At 33.0% G+C, this 15,061-nt stretch overlaps 4 protein-coding genes across 16 annotated transcripts in view; 1 reads left to right on the top strand and 3 right to left on the bottom strand.

Annotated features, from left to right (window-relative positions):
- The first annotated feature begins 394 nt into the window (after nt 1-394).
- LOC116340462 (monocarboxylate transporter 12) lies at nt 395-5,344 on the top strand. 7 transcript variants are annotated; one of them, XM_031766973.1, is made up of 12 exons: nt 483-497; nt 574-955; nt 2,579-2,818; nt 2,876-2,941; nt 3,018-3,101; nt 3,189-3,329; nt 3,399-3,494; nt 3,561-3,580; nt 3,670-4,125; nt 4,202-4,253; nt 4,325-4,630; nt 4,712-5,344. In XM_031766973.1, exons 3-12 carry the CDS (start codon nt 2,749-2,751, stop codon nt 4,858-4,860), a joined length of 1,440 nt encoding a protein of 479 aa, XP_031622833.1. In that variant the 5' UTR covers nt 483-497; nt 574-955; nt 2,579-2,748; the 3' UTR covers nt 4,861-5,344. The 7 variants fall into 7 exon arrangements, with proteins under 7 accessions (XP_031622843.1, XP_031622825.1, XP_031622833.1 ...); XM_031766983.1 differs by lacking the exon at nt 574-955 and having other exon boundaries at nt 395-497; XM_031766965.1 differs by having other exon boundaries at nt 417-955.
- Nucleotides 5,340-6,622, bottom strand: LOC116340494 (exosome complex component RRP42). The gene is made up of 3 exons (XM_031767031.1): nt 6,084-6,622; nt 5,715-6,003; nt 5,340-5,633 (listed from the first exon to the last, which is right to left on the bottom strand). Exons 1-3 carry the CDS (start codon nt 6,501-6,503, stop codon nt 5,443-5,445), a joined length of 900 nt encoding a protein of 299 aa, XP_031622891.1. The 5' UTR covers nt 6,504-6,622; the 3' UTR covers nt 5,340-5,442.
- Nucleotides 6,623-6,805: 183 nt separating this feature from the next.
- LOC116340454 (acylcarnitine hydrolase) lies at nt 6,806-9,554 on the bottom strand. Its single transcript, XM_031766953.1, has 7 exons — nt 9,322-9,554; nt 9,136-9,223; nt 8,871-9,071; nt 8,394-8,795; nt 7,948-8,311; nt 7,337-7,838; nt 6,806-7,255 (listed from the first exon to the last, which is right to left on the bottom strand). Exons 1-7 carry the CDS (start codon nt 9,501-9,503, stop codon nt 6,937-6,939), a joined length of 2,058 nt encoding a protein of 685 aa, XP_031622813.1. The 5' UTR covers nt 9,504-9,554; the 3' UTR covers nt 6,806-6,936.
- Nucleotides 9,555-12,490: 2,936 nt separating this feature from the next.
- The window catches only part of LOC116340411 (atypical protein kinase C), a 55,953-nt gene continuing 53,382 nt past the window's right edge, over nt 12,491-15,061 (bottom strand). For 6 of the 7 annotated variants that reach the window (XM_031766931.1, XM_031766925.1, XM_031766894.1 and 3 more), the window contains one exon: nt 12,491-14,606. The gene's annotated coding sequence lies outside the window, so the exon portion shown is untranslated. The remainder of the gene's footprint in view (nt 14,607-15,061) is intronic. The other variant, XM_031766900.1, reaches the window with a different exon arrangement.

Consider the following 15,061-nt stretch of genomic DNA (forward strand, 5'->3'; position numbering starts at 1 on the left):
AAATCAATGTTGATAAAATTTGCTTGAAATTAAATTGAATTTATTGCAAATACGTCCGTCATATGATTTTATTATTTAATGACGATATCGCGTACACTTTTATTAACAATTCAATTTTTTAAAATTCTCTTTTATTTTCGTTTTCCAACGAATTCAACAAAATAAAATACGGTAGACGTAATGAAAAGTCGTTTAAGTTAATTTTTTACGGGTTCACATGTGTTGCACATATTAATTGAAGTAAAATTCATACTCTCTCTTGTTTTTTTTTTAGAAAAGTCGCGCCAAAAACTATTATTTCAACCTCGTGGCTCCCTGGAAACAATATGAACATGCGCATAAATGCGTCAACAAATGTGTGTAGTGCTCCCCTTTTCGTGTGCTAGAATGTCAATGTGAATTGGCCGATATTTTTCCATTCGGAATTCGTTCTGTATTGGAAATTCACACGAGACCAAGTAAAGAGAGATCACAGGCAAAATGTCAACACGTAGCAGGTAACAACAACTTTACATCAAACAAATCCATTAAGTTCTATTGGATTTTTTTGTTGTTCTTCGTTTGTATAATCAGTGCGTTGTGTGTTTGAATTGCAAACAAACCAACGAAAATAGAATCGACTAAATCCACAAAAAAAACACATAGTTTAGGGTGAAAAAGCGATACGTGTTAATATCAAAGATAGTCACAGCAGTTTATTTGTAACACTATCAATGCATAACAAATAATAAATCGATTGAGCAAAATCGATGACACGACCAAACAAAATGTGTCTGGGAAATTCACGTTTGCCCGGATAAAAGAGATAAGAAGTTTCCAATCGCAAAGCACTGACGTTCAATAAAAAAAACAACAACACCATACGACGAAAACTATTTCATATATCTCGCCAAGTCGATCGCAACGGTCTTTTGGGTATTGTTTTTTTGGTTTCGTTTGGAGTAACACACGTAAGGTATGGCTTTTATTTACGTTTCATAGTTCAGTTATTGTTATTTAGGATCTCGATCGACAAAGTATGTGTCATCAAGACCATTATTGACTTGCAAAATAATAAGGGCGATTGAGTGAGGAACTGCGCCAATGTCTATAAACGCGTGATATAACTCGTGATTTTAGTCATTCATTTCAAGTGTGTACTTCGCAATCAATATAAATGATAATATACGCGTTTATCATATGGAACAGAGAAAAAAAAATAGATTAAAAATTGAGTGTGCTATGGGTCAAAGTAAATAGTAATTTTTTTCCATCAACATTTCACGCCACATCTCTGTGGCAGGAAGTACAGACGTAAGTTGGTTTCGTTCTCATTATTTTCTGCATTTTTTGCGCAATTCTACAGTTTCAGCGCACATTTCTGATTTTAAAATAAAAAATTACTCAATTATTGACAGTTCATTGTCTGCTCCGTTTGATTACACAAATCATAAATGCTATAACAGTTTTTTTTAAAAAGATATTCATTAAAAATGTATCTGAAGTGTTCGCGTGTTTGATTATATATATATATATCAGCACAGAAGTGGATGGCAGCTGCTGACTTTTACACAAAGTTTAAAAATATCAATGGAAAAAGTTGCCCTATTTTAATGGATACATTAAAAACGGTGTGTGTATGTATTTTCAAATGAATTCAGAAAATAAGAACATCGTAGCATTTTTTTCTTTCATACACACAGTTAATATTTTCCAGAATAATTGCACCAAATCGATGATATTCAACATTGTCTCATGTTTTGTCATCGAGAGTTAGAGAAAAAGACGGAAAGAGAGATACGAAATAATTAACATTTACATTTTTAACTAAATTTTTGCAATAGTCGTAATTAGACACAGAACCATAGGTACAATGGTATGTAGATACAAGGATATAAGAACCCATACTACATAGGTTTGCTTGGAATTTGATAAAATAAACAAAAAAAAAAGATCGAATTCCGCAATCAAAAGTTTAATTACCTACGTATCGAATGGAAAACTGTTGGCAAAATCAACAACAAAGAACCTTGTTCGGTGTATCATAGTCACAATATCGCACTCAATCAATAGTGCTGCATATTTTAGTCTATTTTTATTTTCCATACTCAGCGATGCCAATATCGATTTGCCAATCAATTAATTGAATTGGTTTTATATTACAGGCAAAATAGATTCTATTGTGCAAATAGATTTCAGTATCTCGGTCAAGTAACATGCACATATAAATATTGAGTACTATCACATAATCAACCGACAAAAATACGCGTTCGTTTATTGCGTAATTTTTATACATATTTTTTTCTTTCTGCTGAATTATAAAGACAAATAAAATAACATTCTTCTTACGCGATTTATGCCACCAAAACATTTTGTAATTGAACAAAGCAAACGAAACCAAACCAACGAAATAACAACAAAATTTATTTGGGCTTTTCTCTTGCGTCACACGCACACAGTTTACATAAAAGTTTATAACATTTCTTATTCGCAAATTGTTGATCGTTCTAGTCACGCAGTTTTTATTTTCGAAGAAAGCAGTAAACCAGACATAGCCGAAAGTTGACAGGTTTTTTCTTTCGCTTTTTTTTTCTTTCAGTTGTACAATTTTTTAGTAAAACATCAACCGTAACTGTGGAATATAACAAGCCAAATACACACACACACACACACACACCATTCATATACTAGTCAGTTTGCCGTCTGGTGAAAAGATGTTCACCTGACAATTAATGCAATAGAAATTATAGTGTGTAAGAGAACTGTGTGATGTCATCGTCATCATCATCGTTGCATCGAAATTCTCTTGTTCCCAATGGCGGTTTTGGATGGCTTGTCGGTACGATACATGGCCACTACCAATTTATTTCAAATCAATTAATCTGTTTATTTTCAGTGTTTGGTACGGCGCTTACCAATGTATTCAATCAAAGTTTGGTCAGTGTCTTTGGATTACTCTATGGTGAGAGCTTTTTTCTTATTGTAAACACTTAATTCAACTTTACATACATATTCATGTTTGTTTCAAATCGAAATAGGTGAGCATTTACAAAACATGGGCCAGGGCACAGTTGGAGCGGCTTTGGTCATGAACATAAATAGTGTTGCGTTAAATTTTTCGGGTAAATAAATTTACACAAATCTTTCAACCAAAATTATTTCGAAAGATTTGAAAAAACTAAAGCGAATTTGAAAATGTTGTCACACAGGTTTAATAACGGGACCAGCGCTAAAAAGGTTCCGACCCAGAGTTGTGGCAGCGATTGGAAGCCTCTTATCGGGGTTTGGTTTGATTTTAAGTTCAATGTCAAATCAATTATGGCAAATAATTATTGCCTATGGACTTGTTGGTATGTAATTCAAAATAAAATTACGATTTATGTAATATAGAAGTGATTTTGTTTGCAATTAAATTGAAGGGCTTGGTCTTGGTTTCATAAATCCATCGTCATTTATTGCGGTCAATTCGTACTTCAGTACGAAACGCGGAAGAGCTATTGGGCTGGCTCTTGCGGGTGAGAAATAACAATGAAAATATTTTGCTTCAAAATCTAATTTCAAAAATTGTATTTCGTTCAAAGGTACTGGCTTGGGTCAAATGGTGTGTTTTGCAAAACAAATAGCCTTTAATTCGACTTTTCAATGGCTGTGCTTTTTCTTCCTTAATTTTACATAAAACTTTGATTTCAGATCATGCCAAATGTGGTACGAATTTTGCTGGATGAGTATGGATTTAGAGGTGCTGCATTGCTAATGGGTGCGTTAGCATTTCACGGTTTGATTGGAGCATCATTCTTTCAACCCATTGAATGGCATATGAAACGAAAGAGTGGTTTCAGTGAAAAGAAAATGTTACTGCATCCATGTCGACACAATGCCAACAAGCATACGTACCACGAAGTGATGACAACCGACGCTGAATACGACGATGATGATGGTGATAGTAAACAGATTTTGAACAGTGATACGATCAGTATTGATAGCGGTGCCGTCCTCATCAAACAACCGACATGGAAACAACGCATCTCCAAAGCGTTTGATTTGAATTTAATGTGTGATCTACAGTTTGTATCTATTGCCATTGGTTTAAGTTTGGCATATACAGCATCGATCAATTTTTCCATGCTCTTCCCATACTTTCTTCAAGTGAGTACTACACATTTTCTCCATGACAAAATAAAGAATCAAATAATTGAAGCGGACGTTATTTTGACATAATTAGGAAGAGGGCGGTTTAAGCCGTAGTGATTGTGCCTTGTGCATGTCAGTGTTAGGTAAGATCTTTTGTGTTCGATGAGAATAAAATTCAATTTAAAATTAACGACCGCTTCTGATTTCATTTTAGCAACATTTGATTTAGCCTCTCGCCTGACATTGCCAACGATAACCGATAAATTGAAATTGTCATGTCGTGTAATTTTCTTAATTGGTGCCATGCTATTGACACTAACACGAGCTATTTTAGCAGAAACAACCAATCGAACTAGTTTAATAATAATGTCGGCACTGTATGGATATGTACGCGCTGCAACGGTGGTCAATCAAAATTTGACCATATCAGAATATACATCACAGGATAAGTTGGCCAGTGCATTAAGCTTAACCATGATAATGAAAGGAGTTTTTGTTATGACTCTGGGCCAATTTCTTGGTATGAATTTTTCATTTAATTCTCTCACTTGATTGGGTTTGTATTTGAGGTTTTTTTTGAATTCTTGCCGTCTTTTTATAGGTTGGATACGAGATTACACTGGTAGTTATTCGATTTGCTTGCATGTACAAAATATTTTGCTTATAATTGTGATTATAATTTGGTTGCCGGAGATTCTCTATCGAAAGTTCTGGAAAATGAAGCGACGACATCATCCTGTGAATATTTAAATGGAACAAATATAGATGGTACCCATCCCATAACAAATTATAGGCTTAGTTTTCAAATAATCGCACGTAGATTCAACCTTAATACGCTTATTAAAAGATAGAAGTTAAAAAAACCGACGTCATAACATTTCTTCAATGATTTTTTTTTTTGCATTATTTTGCCTTCAGTTCAGATTCCTTCATGTATATGCGATAGCCAAATAATATTATAAATAAATCTAGTATTTGTTTTTAAATTAATGAACAAAAAAATCCATCGAAAAGCAATTGTGAAGAGGGAAATTAGCCTAAGACCATGTAGTGAACCGGTTGGAACAAACAACAACAAAATGGAAAAATGAAACGTGAAACGAATTGTCTATTTTTGTAATGTTGAGACTGAAACCAGATGTGAGAGCAATAAAATGTTGACACAAAAAATAGGAAGAGATTTAAGAAATGAGCTATGTTTTTTATAATAAAAGAAAAAGATTTGAAAAAACCATTAAAACCAATTTTGGATTTAATTAATTTGTTTTATGCGGATTTGTGCTATAAAAATAATCTTAAAGATAGTGTCGAACAGTTCTTTTTTTTTTTTGTTTATCGGAGAAAGCCGAAAATTTCGGTTTGGCCAATCGGTCGATTGCCGATTTTTTGTTCCTCTTCACGAAGCACTCGCAATAATACTCGATCCAAACATTGTCCAGCTGACTTTCCTAGCTCAAGACACTTATTTAATGTTTCCATATGGAATGAACCAGCACCACTTGTTCGCATATTTGTAATGTAAGCTGGAATGGATAAAAAAAACATCAGATTGCATGACTAAAAAAATGTTTGTTTCAAATAAATCAATTAAAAATTACACCCACCATTCTCTTCGCGTACTGAGACCCCAACCACCAAACTGGCCGAACTGCATACTTCTTCTTCAGCCGATGGATCAACGACGCAATGTTCGCCAATTTTACAAATTGTCACCAAAATTGGAATCGATTCCACTTGCAATCGAACACAGTCGTATGGATCTTCAGAAAGAGCCAAATCCACATTGCCACCATCCATAAGTGCTGCAGTGACTTTCGGTAATCGTGTATTAAATAAGGCTCCCTTAACTGCTAGCGAGACTGCATCGTATAGATTTCCACCACATTCTAAAATCTAAAAATTTCCAAAAATATGATTTGAAATTGAAAATAAAAATGAAAATTTAATTGAAAATTTGAAATAAAATAATTTACCAGCACATCAACATAGAGTTTCCAGCATCGTTGTTGTGGCAGAATACAAAGATTTTTCAAATTGAATGCCTGTCTTGAGCGATATGCACTTTCGAGTGTATTTGAAAATTCCATCGCCAATTCTTCACCGCCACGGCCTTCAAATTCTGGTGCTGCGTTTGCTGAACAATCAACAAAGAACACAATTTTTCCTTCGTCTGGATTCTCCAATGGTGGAATATCGATTTCAGATTTAACGGCGACCAAAACATCGGTATTTGCCAATCTCAACCGGCATGATCCATTTGCATGTGTAACAATGGCCGTTTCAATTTCCATGGGACGGTAATCACAACGGGTTCGACCATCACAACGTAAATTATCTTCGACACCATGTAAAATGAACGTTTTCTCAGCATCACTTATCAAAATATTTGCCATCTTTTCTGCAACAGTACAATATAGAACTAACCATAAAAAGTTGAACTTAAATTTTCATTGATTCAGTGGCAATGAAACACAATTTTGTGGTTAAATGAAACATAAACATGCTTTGACATTGCCATTGACAGATCGCTTGTCACTTTTTACCGACCGAATCACATGAATGTGTGTTTCCATGTGTTTGTTACGCACACATGCTGAGATCATATAACTCACTCAACGCAAACGCACACATATGCGTTACAATGCGTTTCTGATGTATATTACTCAATTTTTATTGAAATAAAAAGACTTTGGGGTTTTTATTTTTAAAAATTCACTTTTTTTACTCAATCAATCACAAATACATAAAAGAATGGAGTCACACAACAATTTTTGTGGAAAAACTAATTCAAATTTTTACGATGCAAAAGCATATACAGAATAAAGGTTATTTCTGCATCCAAAGTACACCAAGTAAACCGCCACCTCCCCCTTTTTGTGATGTTGCACCTGGTTTTTTGTTCGATGAACTTCCAACATGACTTTCTTGAATACCACCACTTTTTGATGGAACGGAAGTAGTTGCATTCTTTTTCGCACCTAAATTCAAAATTCCCAATGGATTACTCAGTGTGTTTCCAACGGATGTCGTTAAATTTCCAGTCGCTGTTAGTAAAGATGAGGTCAATTGATTCAAAATATGTTTACAAGACGTTTCTTTTGACGATGGTTTCACAAGTGCACCCCATAATGCCATTTGACAGAAGCTAGTGAGGAAGAGATTATTTTCGAAATTTCATTAATACCAGAGTGACCACCAGAGAATTTAACTTTTATTGCATTCGTACCGGAAATCTTTGCTTAAAATTGCCTCTTGTCCAATGCGAATGAAATTATTCTGTTCGGATAAAAATTCTTGAAATGTGCCTTTATTTTTTACACCTTGACCACTGTTCAAGTAAGCAAATTGAGTTATTATATTTGAAAAGATGTCACGAACTTTTTTATCCGTTTCATCTAATGGTTTTAAATTGTTCAATTGTTTGCCAAAAATGTCACGAGGATCAAATAAATAGGCCAATTCATCGCCATGTGCAACTGTGTTATTCGCAGGTTTATTGCCGACTATTGGAAGACCGGCCAAAAATGTCGAACCACGATTACTGCTCTGTCCGATGTGTTCAAAACTATATAAATAAGCCGGTGCCACTTTGGTCCATGTTTGTGCTGTTAAAATGGCTGGTAAATTAAATAAAGCATCTGTTGTTGCTTCCGTTAATTTTGTCATTATCTGCATTACATTGAATTTATCCGGCACTTTTAGATATTCACTGAGCGATAACACTTTTTCTATAAAACACAAATAAAAATGGTTTGAAAAAAAAAATGTTCAAAATTCGATGGCTGTAAAGGTCGACGGTGAAAAGTAATAAAAAAAAAGGTAGAAAAAGGTTCTCACCAACACCGGGTAAATGAGTATTAATAGCTTTTCCAAGCAAACCATTTTTCATCATTGCATTGGCCACGGACTCCAAAAATTTGGTTGTCGTTGTGAAAATTTTCTCAATATTTTTAATATCAATGGCATTGGCGGTTTCGTCACGTGTGACGCCGGTGAGTAATGGCACTTTTTTGAATGTACCATTTCCGATAACATATCGAGGATCCTCTTCTAAAAATTTCGGCAGTGAACGTTGATCGTCTTTGCCTTCAATTAATGGTTCATAACCAACATTTCCGTTCATCGATCGAACCACTTTTTGTCCTTGTAATCGTTCAACTTGAACTTTTGAATCATCTCGAATTATATCTTCAAAGTTTCTCTTTTCAATGCAAATGAAAATGAATTCAAACATTATTTAAAATACATTCTCTTGAAACATTCTCCCAAGAAAATATACTTACATTTCTCATACATTTAACAATTTCGGTTTCATTTTCTTTCTGACAATTATTTATTGCTAAAATTTCTTTGGATGTTTGCATTGGCGTATTGTCGACCGCACTCGGTGCATAGGGTGACCCGGACATAGCAACCACCCCACTGACCATTTCACGTGATGAACGTTGTGTTGTTGTTAAATAGGTGGCCGCTTGTGCTCCACTTCCTTGTCCCATGACCACTATCTGTTTGGGATCACCACCAAAAAATTGAATATACTCATGAACCCACCGTAGAGCAGTAGCCATGTCAAAAAGCGCTGCATTTCCAGAAAATTCAGTAGTTCCATCGCCCAAAAATCCTAGCGAACCCAATCGATATTGAATCGGTACAAAAATCACACTCTTTGATGTAAGCGACTCGGCCTTGGCGAAATAATAAAATCACATTTAATTATATATGTTTCTTCTTTTTGTTCGTATCAATGAAGTGATTATTACTGTATATTGGTTAGCTGAACCATAACGATAACCACCACCATGTATCCACAGAATAACTGGCAAGCCAGTTGTCTCATCTGGCATTTGCGGCGTATAGACATTGAGCCACAAACAATCTTCCGAACCAACGATATATCCTTCGGAATCGGGCTGAGGACATGGGCTGCCATAAGTGGTTGCATTGAAATCTCCTTCCAGTCGCTACCATACAAATGTTAGCATTATGTAAAGATATTAAATCGACATTGGAGTCTACTCAATATACCTTGAAACGGGGACGTCGAAAGCGATCATTACCGATTGGCGGATAGGCAAACGGAATCGCCAAAAATGAATATAAACCATTAGCATTACTTTTTCGACACACATGGAAAACATTATGAAATTAATAACGTCACCAAAAAGAGCAACCACCAAATAAATCTTCAAAGGAGCTTATTTTTCAAATTACCGATATCCTTCAATGCGAGCATCATGACTGTATAGATGTGTAAATACGACTGGATCATCTGGTGGTGGTTGTGCGGCTTTTATTCCACCCACAATTCGTTTAACTCTTTTATTTTGGGTACTTAATCGGACACAAATCAATAATAAAACGAAATAATTGGCTTTATTTAAGAAAAAATGCATTTTGCTCTCGAATTAATTTTCATCAAAATTGTACGTTCTGCTCGTTGAAACAACCATATTTCAACTGCCAAAAATACGCAGTTTTGCATTGCATATTTTTGTAAGTATGGAAGAATTTGTAAAATGACGCAACGAACATTGGGATTTTTTATCAAAATAGTCAGGAAGTAAGCAGTTAAAATGACTGAAATAATGAAGATATAAAGCGAAGAAATGAAACATAATCAGACTACATTTATCACTTACCGTGGTTTCCGAAAGTAATCCGACAATTTCATAAAACATGATATCAAGTCTGTAATTAAATATCAACATCTCAGTAACCGTTTTGAGAACATTCGATTTCCGACTAAAAAAAACTTCAATTTGTAAAAAAGATAAACAACAATACATTTTTGTTTGTAATTAAATAATAATTTTTATTTGAATTACGGTGCGCATTTTTGTTTGTCACATAATAATTTTTCACTGTTAAATTTTCAAGCCGAGCAAATCGTTTGTTTACTCGACTCGGCTGCTCGTAAATTTACTTGTTGAATATTGTTTAATAATAATCATAATAATAGTGTCAGTATAATAATTCATAATAATCAATAAATCATTTTTTTCTCTTCTATTTTCTTTTTCTGGCTGTGTATTTTCTCCGTTCACTTCTTTTCATTTTTAATTAAGTTTATATTTACTGTTTGATTCATCTTTTTTTAAATCTTTGATTTCTTTTCAAGTACAGTCGCCGTTTTTTGTCTCTTACTTTCTCTCTCGAGCGTCTTTCTGTTCTTTCAAACTATCAAAAGTTTTGTTCATTTCTCTAAATAAAATGTTTATTTTCCTTTTTTACGATTCGCACTTTCTTACTTAATTGTCTTTGTTGGTTTTTTTTACAGTAAGTCCTTTCATTTTAGTTTTAAATGTTCATTTCGGCGTTAAATTAAATGTTTAGATTAATTTTTGTGTGCAACTATACCGAAAACCGAAGTCTACATTTTTGTTTAATTTTCTTCATTTAAAAAATCGTTAGCTTCTTGTTCAATATTTTTTTGCGTGTGTGGTTCTGTGATTGATTTTAGCTATGCTTATTTTTTTGCTTTCATGATTCGAACATTAGATAAATTTTTTTACTTTTAAATTTCAATCTAAAGTGCATTGGAATAGGTTTTGTTTTTCATTTAAATTTCTGAAATACTGAACAGTGTATGATGTTTATGTGCTTGCTTTGAAAGGAATATATAGTTGTTTGAATGTATATGTATATGAATGTCGCTCACACCGTTGAACGGTCACCGTTCATTTATTTCATTATTGCGAATATTATAATTCACTAGACTTTGAATTTCCAAGTATATGCTTAAATAGCGACTGAAAACGTATACTGTTGGTCCTCTTGCAATGCGTCGAGGTACCCATAGCGCGCTGCTGACCAAACGTTTCACATAATTATGAAATTAGTAGAGAAGCAACACTACGGTGGGCGTACAATATTTTTTAATTTATTTTGTTAATTGCCTCAAAATCAAATGTGTGACTAAATAAATGTATAAAATGTGGTAGCCCTCTTGGAAATTCGTCAGCAAAAAATCGAACGAACAAACGAAATACATACAAACAATTAACAATCGCGAAAAGCGCAGATCAGATATGTGTATGGATGGCGTTTATCAACATGTAATTAAAGTTCTAACAATTTATAAATTCAAAACGACATCAAATTTGACGAAACAAAGAAACAACACTAAATATGGAAGTAATTTTTCTATTCTTTTTTTAGCTGCTTTTGCGTACGTACGATTCATATTTCTCAAAATTGTTTCTAACAAAAACAAAATCGTTCATCGAAAATTCCGACCATTTAAAAAAATTCTTGCATTTTTTTTTTCACACACAACAACATATAAAGGACCATCCAATAAGAATCATAGGATTTTTCTTTTAGAATAATACATTTGAAGAAGCGTTCGACTGAACTTGGAATGACACAATTCTAGCTTGTTCTACTTAAATAATTGATTGTTGGTTTTTTTTTTCCTTAGGAAGAGATCTGGGTCGACGAGAAAAAAAAGAGCAACTGTAATGATTTAGCAAATATTTTGGAATTATGTAGATTTCGTTTTTTCAATTCCAATTCAATTGGATGCGGACTGGCGGTCATTTATTGGCCAAGATGAAAACTATCTATTTTACGTTCGACGCATATCAAAGTATATAATTCTGTGCGCGTGACGAAAAATTTCGGAACTATTTTTTTAATTGTGAAATATATGAATTAAAAAAAAGTGCATTTTCTATTCATCCGTTGTTGGAACATAGATCAATTCGAATTGTACGGGTTAGAATCAAAACTGCAATTCGGAAGGAATATAATGTTAAACGAAAACTACAGAAAATTTCAAAAGCCAGATGTTTTCACAAAATGCGAAAAAAACGTAATTTAGTTATTGATCGTATGTTAATAACATCCCTGAGCGATAAATATTTATTCGAGTGTGTTTTGGTACGTGTGTGTGTTTGTGTCACAAAAAAAATTTCAATGGGACTTTCTATTTGTTGAACGGATTTGGAATTTTATGGACATTAAAAAAAATTGAAATGAAAATTCTAACTTCTGTATAAACTTGCGTGCATAAATACAAGTTGCACATGGAATGTGCGTGTGTGTGTGTACAAAGTCTACTGTGAGCACTACAGCAGTGTGAAATATCCATCACTGCTGTTCAAGTATTCATATATGGTGTAATTTGTAAAAATTTCCAACAGTTCGACCAAATTTCATTTCATTCTCAAGTTTCACTGAAGACATTTATTGTTCGCTTTCAATTGAATAAAGAAAAAACGAAAACACATCTTTATTTCATCACACAGTATAAAACAAATGTTTACCGTTTGTCTCTAGACCAATACATTTTCGCCATTTACGGTTATGATAGTTTTAATTTAATTTCATTTGTTTTTTTTGGCTATTATTATATTAGTGCATTAAAAAAAACGTTCATTTTTGTTAACACTTTATGTGGACGAAGTTTTGAAAAGATGTGTTTGTATGTGTATGCGATAAAAATGACAAAAATCCATTTGCGTGAAAACTCAAAAGCAAATAGTTTTTCGTAAAAACAAATTATATTGACTGTAGTCATCTTAATTTTTGGGGAAGAGTTTGAGGAAAACAAATCCGTGTGCAAAAAAAAAGTGACTGACGGTTTTGGGACAAATTGGGCTGACTATTGACTGTAAAAATAAACAACTTTAGTTAGATTTAGTTAACTAATCAACAGCAGCTGACTATAATTGACAATAATCATAGTCACCCGACATACTAGTAGTCAAACCGTCCCAAAAAATCGACTGAGTGGCTAGAGTCGCTTGTTTTCCATACAAAATGTCAAAATTAATGAATTTAGTCGACTATAGTCACTTACAATCAATAATGACTTAGTCACTTTTTTTCGACACGGAAAATGTTGATATTCTTAATGGATATGACAAACACACAGCATCAGGAGACAATTACAGCTTTTTAGAATAAATATAATTAGAGTTGGAAAATTCAATAGGAGAAGTAGTTAGTAAAATTGCGCGTTCGCTCATTCACTCATCTAAAAAAAAATATTCGTTTCTTTCGCTTTGCGCCGTTCGTTTTTTGCTTTTTCATTATTATTTTTTTTTTCTTTTGATTACACAATTTTAGCGACTGCAAACAGAAAATTCAATTAGTTTCATGTTGTTGTCGTTTATGTTTATAGAATTTAACGTTCGAACTCAACTAGAAAATAAAAGTGTGCAATTTAACAATTTATATATTATTTTATATCATATGGATCTAGTTTTTAATAGTTTTCAGTATCGAATTGTCGACATTTTTGTTTGTCATCCATCATTTTTTCAACTATCATTTAATCTCGGTCGTATTTTTTATTCTCTCGATTTTTGTTCAATAAATTTGCTCATTGGTGTCGCCATCTCTTTTATTTAAAACTTTGATTCTAACCCCTTGATTTTAATCATGTTTTGTAAATTGTAATAATAGTATTAATAATGTTACCTACATTTTAAATTTCAGTTACTTTTGTGATTCATTTTAAAGAAAGTTTCTTTAAATTCATTGATTAAGTACATGGGGATGATATCGATGGCGACATTATCACACATTTCCTTAAAGTTTTCTTTTTCTCTTCTTTTTTATATTTTTTTGTTTATGTTCTTACTTCTCCCTACGAAATTTCTCTCTATCCAACTATATTAACCATTACATCATAATCATATTTTGTGTGGTGTGTGTTGTGTGTTGTGGTTTCATTTTTGTTCTGTTTCATGTTGCTAATTCAAACGGTCATTTTTGTATTTATGTTTCTCTTTATATATATGTGAGTGTTTATTAAATGTTTGTAAGTTAGTTGTTTTGGTTGTTGTTGTTGTTTTTTCTTTGTTATTTGTTTGTTTGTTTTTTTAATTCATTGGAAGGCAAAACATGTGCAGTAAACTTTTGGATGGTGGTGGAGGTATCTGCGTTAAACTCTCATCATCAGCAACTGAATCATAATCGCTTGATCCATCTCCGTATAGCTTCATTTCGGTAATGATGATATTTTTGTTCGAAATTTCGTTTTAATTTTAGTTAAATTTCTCTTATTGTGTGAGTGTATAAATTTATATTATTCGTTGATTGAATATCGGCGTGTTCAAAACATATAAAAATCAATCAATTAAAAAAAAAACATAACATGCGAAACGAAACTAAACGAAACTAATGGAAACCGAAAATGATTGGGCCACATTTTGTTTCCAACAAAATAAATAAACAAAACAATAATAAAAACTAAACACTTGAAATGAATGAGCAAAATGACAATACAATGCGATTATTAATCATAAAATATGTTTTTTTGTTTTTGTTTTTTTTTTGTTTTTTCAATTAAATAATAAGGAAGGAATTGTTATTTATTTTTTTTGTTCTTCCGTGAGGCAGAAATTTTTCAGGACATAATCGCCCGGCGAATTTGAAATTGGAATGTAAATGATTAATATAAACTAAATATGCACGATAATAATAAATCAAAACACTTTTCTTCTTTGATCGTTGACACGCTTGTGGTTGCTGTATGGAACAGTTGACTATTATCATTTTGCGAATAGCCGAAGCGAAGCGGCGTTGCGCACAGGTTGATTGTGTGTGAGTGTGTCATCAAAACATTGAAGTTAGTTTGTTGTGAATAGAGAGTGTTTTAAAATCAAAAACGAAAAACGAAAAACGAAAAGAAAAACAAAAATCAAAAATTAGAAACGAAAAATCAAAAAATCGACAAGAGAAGAAAACAGAAGTAGTATTAAAAAGCGGGTTTCATCCACGTTTATTAGTATTAGTGCACACACACACACACACACACACTCACACACACACACTCTCTCTCTCTCTCTTTTCTTCTCATATGAGCAAAAGAACTTCAAACATGTTCATTCAAGCAAGAGAAGTGAAAAAATGGATGTATATTCGAATGTCCGCACATGTGAAAGTCGAAACTGGGGACTAGGTTTAAATAATTGTACCAAAAATGTACTTAACCCTCTAA

Source organism: Contarinia nasturtii, unplaced genomic scaffold (assembly GCF_009176525.2).
Source record: "Contarinia nasturtii isolate CC-2019 unplaced genomic scaffold, AAFC_CNas_1.1 Cnas_scaffold_129, whole genome shotgun sequence".
Lineage (NCBI taxonomy): Eukaryota > Metazoa > Arthropoda > Insecta > Diptera > Cecidomyiidae > Contarinia > Contarinia nasturtii.